The following is an 18,713-nucleotide window of genomic DNA, read 5'->3' as shown; positions in this document are numbered from 1 at the left end:
TGATCCTCTAATAAAGGTTCTAGGCTTTTTATGCATTTTGGTTATGTCTCTCTTCAGCCTCTTTTATTGCAATAGCAGCCTATCCGATCTATCTTCATATTTTACAGTTGAACTGAAGTTTGCAAACACATCTTGAATATCAAGCAACTCTACCTTCTTAACCAACCTCCCATGCAAGACTGCTGCTGTTTTGCTCAAATTTATAAACTGTGTCTGTCCCCTGTCTGAATACAAGTGCAAAATATTATTCTAAGATCTCCATTTCTTTTGGCTCCACGCATAGACCAGCGAGGTTATGCTGCAACTGTACAGGGTACTGGTGAGGCCACATCTGGAGTACTGTGTGCAGTTCTGGTCTCCTTACTTGAGGAAGGATATATTGGCTTTGAAGGAATGCAGAGGAGGTTCACCAGGTTAATACCAGACATGAGAGAGTTAGAATATGAGGAGAGGTTCATTCGGCTGGGACTGTACTTGCTGGAATTCAGAAGAATGAGAGGAGATCTTATAGAAACATATAAAATTATGAAGGGATAGATAAGATAGAGGCAGGAAAGTTGTTTCCACTGGTAGGTGAGAACTAGGGGACATAGCCTCAAGATTCGGGGGAGTAGATTAAGGACAGAGATGAGGAGGAACTGCTTTTCCCAGAGAGTGGTTAATCTGTGGAATTTTCTACCTAATGAAACAGTGGAGGCTACCTCAGTAAATATATTTGAATTGAATTAACTTTATTACTTCCTTCACATACAGAGTAAAAATCTTTACGTTACATCTCCGTCTAAATGTGCAATATGTAGTAATTTATAATAGTATGTACAACAGAACAGTAACAAAATGGTTAAATATGAATAGTTAATATAGCATAGAAATACTGTTGTGTCAGCATGAATTAAGCAGTCAGTGGAAGAAGCTGTCCTGGAGCCTCTTTGTCCTGGCTTTTATGCTGTGGTACCGTTGAGGTAGTTGAGGTGACTTGGGTACCCAATGATCATTCGGGCCTTTTTACACACTAGTCTTTGTAAATGTCCTGAATAGTGGGAAATTCACATCTACAGATGCGCTGGGCTGTCCACATCACTTTCTGCAGAGTCCTATGATTGAAGGAAGTACAGTTCCCATACCAGCCAGTCAGGATGCTCTCAGTTGTGGCCCTATAGAAAGTTCTTAGGACATGGGGGCCCATACCAAGCTGCTTCAACCAGCTGAGGTGAAAGGGGCACTGTTGTGCCTTTTTCACCACACAGCCGGTATGTACAGACCACGTGAGATCCTTGGTGATGTTTATGCCAAGGAACTTAAAGCTGCTCACCCTCTCAACCCCAGATCCATTGCTGTCAATAGGGGCCTGCCTGTCTCCATTCCTCCTGTAGTCCACAACCAGCTCCTTTGTTTTTGCGACATTAAGGGAGAGGTTTTCTTGACACCACTGTGTCAGGGTGAAGACTTCTTCTCCGTAGTCTTCCTCATTGTCATTTGAGATTAGGCCAATCAGTGTAGTGTTGACGGCAAATTTAATTAGCAGATTGCAGCTGTGGATGGCGACACGGTCATAGGTATACGGAGAATAAAGGAGGGAGAAGGTTGGATAGATTTTTGCACAGTAGGGAAATTGAGGGTTAAGGGGAAAAGGCAGGTAGGTGGAGAAGAGTCCATGGTCAGATCAGCCATGATCATTTTGAATTGTGGAGCAGGCTTGACGGGCTAGATGGCCTATTCCTCCTATTTCTTATGTTATGTTGTAGATCACCATTATGATCTTCCAGAGGACCAGTGCTGTCCCTTGTAATCCTTTTGCTTTTAACATATCTGTAGAAGCCCTTAGAATTCTGTTCCACCTTGTCTGCTATAGCAACCTCATGCCGTCTTTTAGCTCTCCTGATTGCTGTACGCATTCTCTTGCTTTTCTTATACTTCATAAACACCTCATGCGTTCCTACTTGCCCGTACCTGCTATGCAAGTCCTTTATTCTTTTAACCAGGGCTTCAATATCTCATCAAAACCAGTTTGCTACACTTGTTATCTTTATCTTTATTCTGACAGACACATGGAAGTTTTGTACTTTCAAAATTTGGTTTTTGAAGGCCTCCCACTTTCCAAGTCCACTTTTGCCAGAAAATGGCCTGTCCAAATCAACACTTGCCAGTTTATTTCTCATAACATCAAACTTGACCTTTCTCCAACTTAGAATCTCAACCTTCAGACTAGATCTATCTTTTTGTACATTTGTTTTGAAGCTAATGGCATTGCGGTCACTAGACGCAAAGTGTTTTCCTACACAAACTTCTGCACCTGCCCTGTCTCATTCCCTAATAACAGATCCAGTATCGCATTATCTTTCGTTGGAATGTTTTTAACATACTGATGAAGGAAACTTTCCTGAACATGTTGACGACTCTATCCCATCTACCCCTTTTACAATATGGGAGCTCCAGTCAATATGTAGAAAATTAAAATCACCTATTATCACAGTGTTATGTTTCTTGTAACAGTCTGCAATCTCTCCACAAATTTGTTCCTCTAAATCCCGTGGACTGCTGGGTGGTCTATAATGTATCCCCGTTAATGTGGTCATAGCTTTCTTATTCCTCGGTTCCACCCATAAGACCTCACTAGATGGGTTTTCCAGTCTGTCCTGACTGAGCACTGCTGTGACATTTCCCTGGATTAGTAACACCACGTCGCCCCCTTTAATCCCTCCCACTCTATCATGTCTAAAACAACGGAGCCCCAAAATACTGAGTTGCCAGTCCTGCCCCTCCTGCAACCAAGTCTCACTAATAGCTACAATATCATAATTCCAGGTGTTGACCCATGCTCTGAGCTCATCTGCCTTTCCTACGATACTACTTGCATTGAAATATACACAACTCGGAACATTAGCCCCACCATACTCAACCTTTTGCTTCCTGACTTTGCTGTCTTAACAACACGTCTCCACAACCACTCTATCTGTTCTGGCACTCTGGTTCCCATCCCCCTGCAATTCTTAATTTAGATACTACACTACTCTTCTCTCCCCCACCCCCCCCCCACCCCACCCCGGTCTAGATTAGGTGCAAACATTCTCTCCTGTACATATCCCACCTTCCATGGAAGAGAACCCTATGATCCAAAATTTTGAAGCTCTCCCTCCTACACCAACTCCTTAGCCACGTGCTGAACTGTATGATCTTCCTATTTCTGGCCTCACTAGCACGTGGCATGGGTAGTAATCTTGAGATCACAACCCTGGAAGTCCTGTACTTTAATTTACCACCTAAGTCCCTGAATTCACTCCGCAGAACTTCATCCCTCTTTGTACCTATATCATTGGTACCTATGTGGACCATGACTTCTGGCTGAGGTGCTGAATGGCCTAACTCTGCTCCTGTGCCTTACAGTCTGTTGCAAATGAAGATGCAAAAATCTTGGCCAAGACCATAACAATCTCCTTGTTTGCTTTTTTCAATAACCAGGGATATATCCCATCAGGCCCTGGGGACTTCCATTTTGATGCTGTTCAAAAGGCCCACAATCACCTTCCTGATCTGAACATCCTAGGACGTTAGCATGCCTAATGTTGCTCCTGATACCTTTGTGCCTTTCTTCGTGAATGCTGATGCAAGGTACTTATTTAGTACTTTGCACACATTCTCTGGCTCTGAGCATAAATTCCATTCACTATCCCCGCCTGGTTCTACTCTCTCCCTAGTTATCCTCTTGTTTCCAGTGTAAGTATAAAATGTGTTGGGATTTGCTAATGGTATTTTATGAACCCTTTTGGCTTTCTTAATCCCCTGCTTGATCTTTTTCCTGTTATCTGCTTCTCAAAGCAGTGTATGATTTTAGCTTTTTGAGCTTTGCAAATACTTTTTTTTTTGTTTTTTGGCTGTTTATAACCTCTGTCATCCAAGATTCCCTTGCCATCCTTGCCCTTACTGAAACATACAAAATGCTGGAGGAACTCGGCAGATCAGACAGCATCAATGAAGCGGAATGAATAGTCAACGTTTCGGGGTGCGATCCTTATTTTGGGGCCCGAGTCCTGATGAAGGGTGTCAGCCCAAAGTGTCGACTATTTATTCCTCTGTGTAAATGCTGCTTGACTGAGTTCGTCCTGCATTTTTGCGTTACTCTGGATTTCCAGCATTTGCAGAATCTCTTGTGTTTATGCCTGACAGGACATTTATGGATGGCGTGTACTGTATATTGGCTTTATGGGGAAGTTGCATGAACTTAGATTGTTCTGTCTGGAGTGTTAGATGTGGAGGGGCAACTGGATAGAAATGTATAAAATTGAGGCATGGTTAACTTAAATCAGTATATATCCCAGACTGGAAATTTCAAATCTCATTGCATAGGTTTAATGGTGGGGGGGGGGGCAGAGTTCAATTGCAAGGCATTGATTTTTCTTGCAGCTTGTGGTTGGTGCAAGCAATGTGCTGCCAGAGATGGTGATAGGACACGAGATAGCAGTGTTTGAGAGACATTTAAGATAGACACAAACTGGCACAGGATAAACTGATACAGACCACGCGCAAGCAGATGGGATTAGTTTAGATTGGCATTGTGACCAATGTATATATGGTAGGATGAAAATCTTTAGTTGAGAGAATATTTTTAAATGTGCTTTGCAAAACTGGAAAATGGGATATGTGCATAATTAGGTGTCTTAAATCTGGAAGTTGTAACAACCTGTTACTATTGATGATGTGGATGTGGTGAGAACCTGCAAGTACCTGGGGGTCCACCTGGGTGACAGACTTGAGTGGAGCACCGGCACAGAGGCTGTGTACAAGAAGGATCAGAGTCACCTCTATTTCCTGAGGAGACAGAGGTCCTTTGGAGTATGCAGGCCTCTCCTTCACATGTTCTACCAGTCTGTTGTCACCAGTACAATTTTATATACGGTGGTGTGCTTGGGCAGTGGCATCAATGAATCATGCAAAAGGCTCAATAAGCTGATTAGAAAGGCAGACTCTGTTATAGGAGTCAAACTGGGCAAACTGAAGGCTGTGATAGAACAGAGGACACTCTGGAAAATCCTGGCAATTCTGGGCAATGTTTCTTGCCCTGTGCATGCCATCTTGGCTGAACAAAGGAGCTCTTTCAGTAATAGACTCCAAAGTGTACTATATAAGGTCATTCTTACCTTCGGCCATTAGGCTCTATAATGAGTCAACCTATAGCTGGGGAAGTGATAACCTGCTCTTAGATTGTGGTAACTTATTTTTATTCTTTCTACTTCTCTCTAATATTTATATCTGTGCACTTGTAATGCTACTGTGAGACTGTAATTTCCTTTGAGATCAATAAAGTATCCATCTAATGAGCATGGAATGATCCACAGAAAAGTACAACATTGCAACAGGTCCTTTGAACCACAATGTTTGTGCTGAGTATGATGCCAAATTAAACTGGTCCCGTCAGCCTGCATATCCCTCCACTCCTGCATTTTAATTTGCTTGTCTAAAAGTCTCTTGAATGCTTCTATAATACCTGCTTGCCCCATACTACCCTTCTTAACTTTCCCCTTCTCACCTTAAAAGGTCTGCCCTCTGGTACAGGTCTACAATCCTTTATCCAAAATTCTGAAATCCAAAAAGCTCCGAAAACTGAAGTTTTTTCCGCCAACAGCTGACGTCACTCAGGTGTGACGTGGCAGCGCTAGCAGAGGCTGCCAGACGTCAGTTGTGGCTCAGCGCTCGTACTGGTTACACGTGCATTTGCTGTTCGCTGATATTTTGTGTTCACTGTTGACTTTGTGTTTAATTTCACTGCGAAAATGTCAAAAAGAGCTGCAGATACCCCTATGGGTAACAATGAGAAAAAGAGAAGGAAGCATCTATCATTATCAGTAACGCAGAAAGTGGAGTTATTGCAGAAGCTTGATCATGGTGTGTCTGTGCGGCGTCTTACTGAAGAATATGGTGTCGGAACTACCACTGTATAGGATTTAAAGAAATAAAGACAGGTTACTGAAGTTTTATCGTGACAGTGATGTTCTACATTTATTCCAATAAATCATTTACCATGTGTTTGATTCGGTTCATTTGAAGCTGTATATTTTTGTTTTATTGAATTTTTTGTCATTATTCCCTAAACAATATAGTATAACAACTATTTACATAACATTTACATTGTATTAGGTATTATAAGTAATCTAGAGATGATTTAAATTATACAGGAGGATGTGCGTAGGTCCGGAGCTCCGCTGGGTCCTAAAGTCCACTGCACAGAGACAAGTTAAATAAGGGACTTGAGCATATGTGTTTTTTGGTATTCGCTGGGGTTCCCAGAACTAATAAGGGGGGATTCTGAAATCCGAAATGCAACTGGCCCCAAAGATTTCGGACAAGGGATTGTGGACCTGTATTTGATATTTCTACCCTGGTAAAAGAATGAATGGTTTAGAAGCAAAGGGTGTTATTGGTGCATTGGTCTTGGTTGCAAGAGACAGTTTGTTGTATTGGATTAGAATTTTGGGCTGATGCACTTCTTGCAAAAACGATCAGATAGGTTGCGGGAAGGTGATAATTTGGCAAGACTGATATATAACCTTCTATGATTTTCTGCCAGTTTTAAACCCCCTTTTTTAAAAATGATACCTATTTCTTGATGGACTCCAAATAATCTGTTCATTCACCAGCATTATTCAGGACAGATGAAGTTCCCTTTATTCATGAAATCTGCAATTGTCAAAGCTGGCATGTGTTACTCATCGTTAAGTACCCATAAGAATGTAGTGGAGAGGTGCCTACTTGAACCATTGGAGTCTTGTGGATGATGGCATTCCCACAGTGCTTTTAGATAGAGAATTTAGATATAGGCACAGTGAGTAGTAAATACTGTAGTCATTGTGTACCAGTGGCGAGGAAGCAAATGTTTTCAGTGGTGAATGGGTACCATTCAAAAAGGCTGTTATCCTGAATAATGTCAAATTAAGGGTTGAAGTTGCACTCATTCAGGTCAATGGAGGGTGTTCCATCACTCTAACAACTAAAGAAATAGTACAAAACTAAGATGAGTGGGTGTGGTCACAAAATCATATTGATATTTACCTTGTATTATTGGGCTGTATTGAATTCCTGTTTGTTTTGGTTTAGGTGGAGGAAGAAATCCAAACACTTTCTCAAGTCCTTGCAGCTAAGGAGAAGCATGTTGCTGAGTTAAAGAAGAAGCTAGGATTGACTCCACTACATGAACTTAAACAGAATTTGTCAAAAAGTTGGTTAGATGTACAATCCTCCATGGCGTAAGTGCATTATACAGCACTGAACAAGGGAATCATTAATTGAATAGATACAGGGCAGGTTTGCCAGTAATTGAAGGTGAACTTGTATTGGTTTATAAGAATGGGAAGTCTTTATTTCACATCTATTTATTTACAGTCCAGATAAAAATAAATAATTGAATATACAAGAGTAGTACATTTATGCTTAAATTTTGACTGGCCAATATGAAGACATAGCTAAGGCTTGTCTGTTTTCTCCTTTTTTTAAAAAAAAAAGTCAAATTTAACTCCCCTACATTAACCTAACCAGAATTTCAGTTTAAATGTGTAATCTTTCACAAATTTAAAATTGATTTTAAAAAATGTGGATGCTATTAACTTCAGTGGAGCAGAAAATAGTGATTCTGTAATCTTGGTGCATGAGGGTTGTGAGTTCTTGTTTAATGCAGTCAAAAACAGATTTCTATCCATTCCATTTGGGTAATGATTGAGGCAAAGAACATGAATTTTTCTGTCCCATTCCATAAACTAATGCAGAGACAATACTAATATATAGGGGACAAAAGTAATATGCAAAGTTTGTATTACTTTTTCTGAAAAAAGGTCATTACTGAGAAGGTGAATTGGGGAACTCTGTAATAATAAGCTAAAAGTTTATACAGTATTGTAGTTTTTCTACTCGCTCAGGAGAAACATTTGGATCCCACTAAGGCAAGTACTGAAATTGAATTCAGTCAATTTGGCAAAACAATTTGCTGAAGTTATTAAGAATCAATGATGCTATTAAAATATTAGAATGAAACAACTTTGAATTGGCTTAGCGAACAATTGTGAGTAAACAGTGGAGCCAGCTACAGGGGGGCTTTGTCTATATATTCTGAAAAATTTTCTCATTGGGGTTACGGGGGTGGTTGCAGAAACAAAACGGTAACTTCCTAGATGTGTGTGTTGGTGTTGAGTCAAAGTTGTTTCTTTCCTTTTCTACTGTTCCAGAATTCAAATTAATAAATTTTTGAATAGTTAAAATGAGAAGTGTATTATCCTCCACTCTTTGGAATGTTTAGGTGATAGCAACATTACAGCAATCTGTGAGTTGACCAAATGAGTTGAGTGCTGACAATTGTCAAAGACTGAAAGTACATTTAATATCAAAATGTATAATTATACAATCTTGAGATTGCTTGCAGACAGCCACAAAGCAAGAAACCCAAAAGAACCCAATATAAAAAAAGATGAAAAAAAAACACAAATCATGCAGACAATGGAAGTGAGGAACAGCATTCTGAACCAAATTGAGTTCTTAGATCTGAATCCCCGGAGCAGCAAAGCTTCTGTGTCAGTTCATCATATTAGTGGGGCAAATTGTCATGAAGCTCACAGACATGAAGCATAGCAGCCAGGGCTGTCTCTTAGCCTCAGCACAAAATTGGCCTGAGCCTTGCCTCTGGTCCTGACACCATGCCTTTTCAGTCTACCTGGCCAGCATTTAAATTGTCCAACAGCGGATTGTGCCTTGCATTAGGACCTGGACCTCATCAGTTAAACGTAACGCGCCTCCCAGCTCCAAGCCATTTGACCCCTCCAAATGGTCTCAACGCTTGGAGCGATCCAACCTCACACCTGGGTTAGTTGGACGTGCATTGAAGCTTCGATTCCTTTCAGAATTGCTCACTTCATCTCCAGCTGTGTTGATTTTGCAACACACTAGCACGGCTCATCCCTTGAATTCGCTTTGCCTTTGCTCCCGCCTCTTCACTGTTTGCAGTGGTTACCACAATTTACTTCAGAAAAGCTGTTAATGTTTTCAGTCGAATTTCTTGCCTTTCAAACCTGTTGTTTGCCTTCAGTGGTGCCATCTTAAACCAGTTGTCTTTTCAAAACTTTAAATCACAAAGGAGAAAGTCTGCAGATGTTGCAAATCTGAGCAACACACACAAAATGCTGCAGGAACTCAGCAGACCGGGCAGCATTTATGGAAAAAAGTACAGTCGATGTTTTGGGCTGAAACCCTTTGGCAGGACTCCGAAGGGTTTTGGCCTGAAACGTCGACTGTGCTTTTTTCCCCCATAGGTGCTGCCTGGCCTGCTGAGCTCCTCCAGCATTTTGTGTGTGTTCCACTAAACTTGAAATATCTGCCTTTTAATGCTGGTGGTGGAAACATCTTGTCACCTGAAGCTGCTGTATTGTTACAGCAGATTTCACCTTAATTTTTATTAATTCAAATAGAGTAGGAGCTTGGGAATGCAGTAAGGAAGAATGAAATAAAATATCCATGCCTTTACAATCTCTTGTAGGTTAATAATGGTTTCCAGCATGTGAAATTAACTAGAAGTAACAGAAGTAATAAGCATAAGTTGTACAAAATGCATGTGACATTGCAAAACCTTCATATATCTTCTGAAATATCCTGTCTTTTTCCAGCAACTTCCCATTAGCTCTATTTGTAATGAATTTCATGTGCAATCCCTACTGTAATTGGATGTTTCTGCTTATGAAATTCATGCAATGTTGTGCATTTGCTCTGGTAGCTAATGCAGCGAATCTCTGTACCAAGTGTTTTCAAAATGTATATTTCTCAAAGGTATTAAAATGTCTGTTTGTTATTTCAAAATGGCAACATTGGCTAGGAAGGTATTGGAGTTGGTGGTTTGTAGCTTGGAACATTATTGCTTGACCCTATTCGCCTCGCCTGACACCTTCGCTTTACAGTCCCATGGGCAAGCCACTGTTGTTACAATGTACCTTCTCAAGTTCTTGAAGCTCTTAAAGAATGAACCAAGGATGGAATCAGACCAAATTAAGATATGCAAACATCATACTTTTATATTTGTGTTGTACTTTTAAATGTTTTAATTGTTAAATTTAAATTTCTGTAGATTCAAGAAGACATCTGAAACCCTTGCTCAAGCTAGTCAGAAAGCATCTTCTGCATTTACTAATTTTGGTTCTGCCATTACCAGAAAGTTTGAAGATGTTAGGTATGTTGAGCTATTTTCTTCTGTTGATTAAATTGCTCTTGAAGTCTTGTTTAACATCTTTTTAAAAAATCTAGTGGTACCATATATTTTTAAACTTGCTATCATACTTAAATACAGCTTGAAATTATGATTTTGTTCTTAGTCCACGCTAAAGTATTTGTAGTATTTTTTTGTGCTGGCTGCTTAAATCAGGTTGGATTTTGTGATGATATCTTAGAATATTTATCATTGTCACATCGTAATCTTGGGTTAATATTGCTGATGCTATTACAAAGATTGTCAGTAATGTTTGTCCTACCTCATCCAGATTTACTCTTGTATTCCTTATGAGCTTGTTCCCCCCACCACTCTGTACCTGTGTTAGCTGAATGTATTGTTCACTACAAATTGAGGTTTTTTGCTTCCCAGTTGCGATTTCTTTCTTTCCCACTTCTACTTAACCTTGTTCTTTCTCAATCTGCCCTTCTGTTTTGTACAATGCAGAAAACAGATGCCTGTTCCCAATTTAGAATGATCAAAACATTTTGCAAATGAAACACTGCTAGGACTATCTTTCTGTTATCTTTTTCACCTCAATGAGCTTGCTTGTTCATACCTTTCCAAGTTGTTCATTCAGAAATTTGTATTTGTTTTCTGTAGCATGTAATTTCTCTATACCTTTTTATTCCTTTCATTTTGCGCTGTAAAAGTGCAGAAGCTTGTTGAGTTCAGTTATGGATTCTTTTGCCATGTGACCACTACTGTAGTAACATTCATTAGCGACCTTGAAAGCTCCTTTAGTTTGTAGTTCAATTCTTTACACATGCAACATCTGCTTTGTTGGTTCAAACTCCCTGGTTCTTGAAGAATAGAAATGATTGTAAAATATGCAGGCTCTTACCCTGAATTCAAGTATCAGGGGCAGTACTTCTGAATAAATGGGGAGGGGGGAGTTACATTTTGAAGACCCAGGAAGTTTCAAATTGAAGGGTTTACAACTGCCTTGGGGCAATGAAGGACCATGCCTAGTGGACCAGATCTTGATCTGGAGGGGCATGCAGATACTATTCGAAATACGAAAGGTAAGAATGTTTTAGTTTAATTTTGCCTACATTGTTCTACTTTGTTTTCTTTGCATGAAGATTGCATTTAGCATGGTAATTATTTAGTTTGAAGCATGACTGTATTTTGTACATGGTGATTGGATTTCTAGTAAAAATAACGGGTTGTTCAATGTAGTTTCAGCTCCCTATTCCAAAAATTTTGCACTGTCTGATTTATGAGTGACCAATGAATTGTTTGGAATAAATTTTGAGAAGGGAATAGGAGATGTAATGTTTTTTGCAATTTTGATAGAAATGCTGTATGCAATATTTTTGTCCTTTACAATGGAGATTTTATTCTAGTCAGCACTCTGGAACTGAGGTGAGCAAATTGTGGGCATCTTAGTTTTGTGGTAGACATCTGGAGGTGGCAGTGATGGGTGTGGGGGGATGTGTTTATCAAAAAAAAACGTCCTGAATATTCTGGCAGTATCTGTGAAATGAGAAAGTTAACATTTCAGTCTTCAAAAATGGTCAACAGACCCATCTAGCAAAACAGACAAATAATCCCATCAGAGAAAGGAGCAGCGTTGCTTTAGGCTGCTGTTCCTAGAAAAGTGGTATGGAATTTCTGAAGGTCATCGGTCTGAAACATTATCTCCACCTGACCTGAGTGTTATTATCATCAACCAGTGAGATTTGTCTAAATGCTGTGCTGTCATGGCAGATATCTGCCAGCGGTTGCATATAATGACAACAGTCTATTTGCATGTGTTGTGTTCAGGTGTGTTACAAGTGTACTTGCGCTGAATCTTGTATTCTGTAGAAGATGGGTACAAAGATGCTCATTTCAGGCCAAAGTAGAAAGGATTGAAGCTGAAACCTATAGATTTGGTGGTATTTTGGCACTTTCAAATTGGCGCAATGCTGCTTAAGTGAAGTTGGAAATGATTCAGCATGTGCACTAGGCTATCAATTCTACAAACACATTCAAGGCTTTGGATTATATTATCAATTAATACAGTCTCTGAGACTTTCCTGTTATTGCACTGAGTTTTCATTACATTTCATTGTGGAGCAAAGGGCCTGTATTGTGCTGTAGGTTTTGTATGTTTCTGGGTTTCACTTTGCAACAGGATTTGCATTCTGCAGTTTGTGGTTGAGTGTTTCTTTAATACAATATGACTGAGATAGTTGATAAAAAATGACAAATTAAACTTTTTTACAGTATTGTATGGAAAATAATTTTGCTTCAATTGAATGTTATTGGTTTTGTAGAAGTTAGGTCATGTTATTTTCCAGAATCTTTTCAGTTCAAATTATTAGTCAGTAAACTTATCAATCCACTATTTTTGGAGTTAAATGGTTTAAGTAACACTTGGGTATTTTAGATCATTTGAATCCAGTTTAGCTTGATAAAAATGTAATAATACTTAATGTATTTTTATTTTTTGCATTGTGGCTATAGATAGGGAGTTCAGCTGATATTTTAGATGGTTTATTAAATAACTGTTATTTTTTGTGACTGTAATTGACCTAATCTTGGCAATCAAAATACTTTAGATTTATGCTGTGCCACCTGAGATGTTGATTTTATCATCAGACAATGCAATGTTTTTACTTGTGAAATGGTAAGTTCTGCAGCAGTTTTAGCTTAGATGTATATAAGAAATCAACATCAGAAATTGAATTGGAATTTGTAGGAACCAAATTTTTAAACTTATAAATTTTCTTTCTCTATCCACCTTGTCAAGACAAAATTTCTCCTAGTACAATAAGACAAGTGATTTCATGTAAGCTTGTTTTAATTGGGACAAGTTTGTTGCTTTTATCTTGAAGTATTTATCTGGTTTTCAAATTTTTTTACAACGTTTTTCAGGAAGAGTGAGTATATTGAAGTAGTAGACTTGTACACATTTGCTATAATACCAAAATTAATAAAATGTATCCACTCTAAAAATATTAATTTTAAAATTTTGAATGAAGGTATCTCTTTTAGGTTTGTAAATTGCAATGTATTATAATTGCAATACATTGTAATGGTACTGAATTACAATTCACACACTTGTGCATGTACTTTTTCATTTCAAATGGTGCCAGTTTTAAATTTGAATTATGAGTATCAAGTCTGTTTCTTCCAGTTCAACATAGATAATTAAGAGAACTTTATTTTCTTGTTACGATGTTTGTTTAATTTGACAATAGTGAGAACAGTCATGATTGTTCTCCACTCAATTGCCTGAGCCCGTTATTCCTTTCCTTCTCAAATTTTCCTAAAATTTGGTCTTTCGTTTACAGATGGAAGTTCCACAAAATTTGCTGAAGAGATTAGCAAACATAGTTTTATAGAAATCTTGACCTTAAAATTTCAAGATTTATGCACAGTGAAAAATTTAGACTTCAAAGTTCATCATGAAGAACTCAGAGATAGAATCTGGAATGATGGCACAGTGGATTCTAGTTAATTGGGGTACATCAGAACCAGTACATAAATACGTGCGTGAGTGTGTGTATACATATGTATATATGTGTGTGTGTCTATATATATGTGTGTATGTATATGTGTGTGTGTGTGTGTGTATATGTGTGTATATATATATATATATGAAAATTGGAAATATTGAAATTGTTTCATTTTCACTCCTAGCCATTCGCTGTAAGTACGGTATAGTGTCTAATGGCCACACAAGTGCTGGCAACTTGTTAGTTATCTAACTGTTCACAGTAGTCCCAACTGAGCAGAATAGTGTCTCAAATAAGCAAAAGAGAAGCCTGGTTATTTTCTTGATTAGTTTTAATATTGTCCCAAATAAGTGGTTGCACTGATTAACCAATGGCCCAATTAACCAGAATCCACTGTATTTCCAATACCTCAATGGCTTTATGTCAGCATGACATGCTGTCATAGATTAATACAGCATGGAAGCAGGCCCTTCATTCCAACCGGTCCATGGTGACCATAGCATCCTCCCTGCTAGTCTCAGCCCTTAACTTTCCAAGTTCCACTCTTCAATATAATTAACAAAGTGCCTTTGAATGTTGCAATTGTCCCTGCCTTGACTACTGTCTGTGTAATGACGTTACCTCCGGTGTTTCTCTTAAAAGTCTCCCCTCTTGTACCTATGCCTGGTTGTTTTGGACTTCTCAACCCTGAGGAAAAGACTATAACTGTCCACCTTATCCATGCCCCTCATGATTTTATAAACTTTTGTGAAGTCTCTCATTCTTATGTGCTCCAAGTAATAAAAATCCAGTTTGGCCAGTCTCTCTCTAAAACTCAGGCCCCCTAGTATAGAGTGCATGATTTTAAATCTCTTTTGCATCCTCTTCAGCTTGACAATGTCTTTTCTATAACAGGATAACCAAAACTGTATCTAATAATCCAAATGTAGCCTCACCAACAACTTGTATAACTGCAACATAATTTTCCTACTCCTAAACTGGATGCCCTGACTGAAGGCCTGCATGCTAAATGTTTATTCACCACCCTGTTTACTTGCATGGCTGCTTTCAGTGATTTGTGCACTTTACTCCTAGATCTCTCTGCTCCACAATGCTGGTCAGTGGTGTGTCATTTGCTGAGTCCTACTCCGGTATTATCGACTTAACTAATAAGTTAAAATCCATCCGGCACTCCTCAGCTCATCTATGTAACTGACCTGGTAACATGTATATAATCTAAGATGTTACAACTTATTATCCTTATTTCTTCGGTATCCATCATATTCTCCTTCGTAAACTGCAAGGAGAAAGACATTAAAAATCTCTGCCATTTCTTGTGGCTCCTTGAAGAGAACTTTGTCTCTCCCAAGTCATCCTTTTGTTGTTAGTACAATTGAAGAATTAATATAATTGGTATTATCTTTAAAACTGCTTGCTAGATCCTTCTCGTGCCTTTTTGCCCTTCTGATTCCCACTAAGCCTGGTCTTAAACTTTTTGTATCCGCCCAGGGATTTATTCATACCCAGGTGCCTAAACACCATGTATGCTTCCTTGTTTTTCTTACCAGAGCCTCTAACACTTGCCTGCCAGGGTTTCCTGAAGTTGGAATGTCTATCCTTTACCCTAACATAAATGTGCTGCCCCGGTCTCTTGATATGACCCCTTTAAAAGTGTCCTACTTGCCAGTTGTTCCCTTGCCTTTTATATAGTTGCCCGGTCAGTCCCAACTAGATCCTGCTTAAATGCTCTCAAAGTTCACCTTCCTCCAGTTCAAGACTGTAACCTGTGGACCTGTTTTATCTCTTTTTCATAACTATTTTAAAAATAATAGAATTATAGTTCACATTACAGTTTTTGCTCTGGGCATAGTTTACAAACCTATCCAATCAAATCTTTGTATGCATGTGTTGTTAGTTTTTCCTTCAAATTCATATTTCTATATAAGTAAATCAAAGGAGTCAATTTAATTTCATATTCTGGAGTTTGATATTTAGTGCTTTCAAGGATCCGATCCTGGAGGCAGCAGTATTGATCCTACTTGTAACTTCTGAATCATTTCCCCATGTCTTACCTGATGTGGTAACAGTTACTTGCATATCCTTTTTACTGAACTAGGCCCACTTTAAAATTTGCAAAACTATTAACAAACAAGCATCTGAAAAATGCTTTGATTTATATTCATATTTTTTGATTAAAATTGGCTCTGTGAAGTGTGCAATATTGAAATATTTCTACAACTAACTAGAATTGAAACTCCTCTGTGGTTCTGTTTCTTCATCGGTAGGATATAGTAACCAAACTAGAATTTTGCATACTTCGCTCTATCATGTGGGTGACCAGTATGGCCTAACATAACTATTTTGAGAATGTGCTCTGTAGCAGTTAATTTTGGGGTGGATATTTTTGACTGCATGTCAAAAGGCCAGTACCTAAAGCCTGTTCAGAGACTGAGTAACATTTTGCACTGAGCTATGCCATTAGTTGATAGAAACCAAATAAAATGTTTGTGACTAACTTCACCCTTGCCTTACAGCTGCAGTATACTATTTGTAGTGGATAACTTAGGTGGAGACCATATCTTCTTGCTTATAACACCTCAATGAAATTCGATGTTTCAATGTATATGTGACAAATAAATCTATTCTTTAAAATTTGGTGCAGATTCTTGTATTACAGATATGAATTTTGTGTTGGTTCTTATTTGGAGTTGAAATTTTTTACGTGTGTAAAATTCTGTTTAGAAAAGAATAGAAAGGTTTTGATTCCATTGTTGTGTGTCCCAAAAAGCTTAGTAATATGGACTATTGGATGGGCTGTTTAAATAAAAGATCGATTGTCCTAGATATCCACCATACTTATCGCAATCTAGTCTAAGGGAAAATGTGCTGTAAAATCTTAATATTTTGGAGTCAATTAGTCTATAGGAGAAGCAGTGTTTGCGATCCAATTCTAGCAACTTGGTTTGTTTTTAGGAATGCAGAGCTGCAGTAACATTGTGTTCTGAATTTGGAAGGAACGTCAGGTAATGTGGATCTCGGTTCTGTGTTCCTTCAACATTTTCTTGGGATCTGATTTGTCATTTTATTCAAGTTTCTGCACTAAAAAAAAAGCACTCAAAGTTCTATCTTGGTTTTGTGTTGTTAACAGGTGCTTGTAGAAGGTGGTAGATGACTTCTAAGTGACTTTAGAAAGTTCTGCAGTGATTGCTTTGGCTCATGATAAAGGTCTTCTATTCTCTGTCAGGAACAACTGTTAGAGCATAGACTTCATTTTATAACTATGATGCAGACTTTGACATGTTGATGCGGGGTAATTGGCCAACCATTTGTATCAAATGGGACAAGTATTTCTTGTACTACAATGTTGAATGAACAGCTAAAACAACATTGGAGCCAATGTATTATTGAATATAGTTTATAACAGTTCAAGTAGAAATTAAGTGATTTTACTAGATTTGCATCATAGGATAACCTTGGGTTATAATCTGAAACTATGGTAGACTCCTGTGATTTGGAACAACCCTTTTAGTTTTCTCAGCAAAATTCCTTGGGTGTGTTGGTTAAGGATGACTTGCACTTTGGCAGGTCTGTACTGGAGGAAGGTGTTTCGTCTAGATTGAGAAGGTTGCCTTTCCTCCCACAACCATCCCCTCCTCTTAAATACTACTGAAAATGTGACCTGTGGAAGCTGCTGGAATGAAGAGCAAAGGTAGGGGAATCTAATGTTTGTCTTCATTTCTTAATGGAAGTATCCTCTACACACCACAATTCCACTTCTATTAGAGAATAGTATTTGTAACTAATATTGCTTTGTTCAGGCACACTGGAAAAATTAGTTAATAACTTGGTTAAACTCTTTAATCTGCTCCTGTGGTCAAGCTGCACTTCCTTCTCTAGTTTACAGAGCGTGCTTTCTATTGAAGACGGGTAATGCGGTTTTTCTTACTGCTTTGTCACAAAACTTTATTCATGTTTTCCCCCTACCACCAATTCACCCCCCAAATAACAAGCAGTGCAGTAATTTTAACGCAGTAACTAGCAAATTTGGTGAATGGTTTTTACTGTATGCAGTCTCCTTTTTCAAAGGTTTCGAGGTTTCAGAGGTACAATATAATGTCAGAAACATGTATACGATATTCATCCTGAAATGCTTTTTCTTCGCAACCATCCATGAAAACAGAGAAGTGCCCTAAGAATGAATGACAGTTAAATGTTAGAACCCCAAATTCCCCCCCCCCTTAAGTAAGCGGCAGTGAGCATCAATTCCCCTCCCCCATTTCCATTTTCCAACGAGCAGGAAGACATGACAAACAACTCGCTGGTTTACGATGTTAAAAGTCCATTAGGTTGCTTTTTTCGAGCTCTGTGCCTGAAAATCGCAAGGATCCCAGGTCCCCAGGCACACAGCAGATGTTCTGACTCCCCCAATGACACATGGGTCTCGTGGTGATGCCAGCACTTGATCCGCCTGTCTCCAATTCCTCGAGATCCCAGGCTTCTGAATCTGAGCTGAAATCTTAGGCCAAGTCTTTGGTGTGCCGAACGATGGCCGATTGTGGAACCCCAAGAGCGGGTCCCATTCCCGTAAGGAACTGTAGTCAGCGTGTAACTCCAGGTCAGGGTCTTCAAAAGAGCCCTGAAAGGGAAAAATAGTTTTAGTACAAATGATTCCCAGTTTTTCAGGTGTGAAAGCATTTAAGCTCAAGCTCACTAATTTGATCATGTTTATCCCTTGGTAAACATAATGAGCTTGATTAACCTTAACTAGTATCTGCACTGGAACATGAAAATACTGAATGTAATAGGGGTTAGATGAAAGTTCTCAGCTGCTTGACATACCACCCAGTGTTTTTAATTGTATGTATTGTAGTGAGAGGCCAATTATGTTTTATGTCCCACCTCCCCACCCTGCTCCAGAAATAACTAGCACATCTTTCCCCACCCTCTCCAATTCATGGATAAAAAAGTGACTTTTGAAACAAATTTAAAATGATATATAGTAGTGATCTGTTCGAGTTTTCAGTTTCTGATTATAGTGCATATTTAGAAACAGT

The 18,713-nt window shown here is 38.7% G+C and overlaps 1 protein-coding gene across 4 annotated transcripts in view; it reads left to right on the top strand.

Annotated features, from left to right (window-relative positions):
* tpd52 (tumor protein D52) overlaps positions 1-18,713 on the top strand; it is a 213,670-nt gene that overhangs the window by 46,091 nt on the left and 148,866 nt on the right. For 3 of the 4 annotated variants that reach the window (XM_063065563.1, XM_063065533.1, XM_063065544.1), the window contains exons 3-4: positions 7,090-7,238; positions 10,094-10,195. In XM_063065563.1, coding sequence (XP_062921633.1) covers positions 7,090-7,238; positions 10,094-10,195 — 251 coding nt within the window. Of the gene's footprint in view, positions 1-7,089; positions 7,239-10,093; positions 10,196-17,244; positions 17,369-18,713 lie in introns of all 4 variants that reach the window. The other variant, XR_010020118.1, reaches the window with a different exon arrangement.

Source organism: Mobula hypostoma, chromosome 1, assembly GCF_963921235.1.
Source record: "Mobula hypostoma chromosome 1, sMobHyp1.1, whole genome shotgun sequence".
NCBI lineage: Eukaryota > Metazoa > Chordata > Chondrichthyes > Myliobatiformes > Myliobatidae > Mobula > Mobula hypostoma.
Note: the sequence above shows the minus strand (reverse complement) of the source record. Positions and strands in the feature narration are given on the sequence as shown.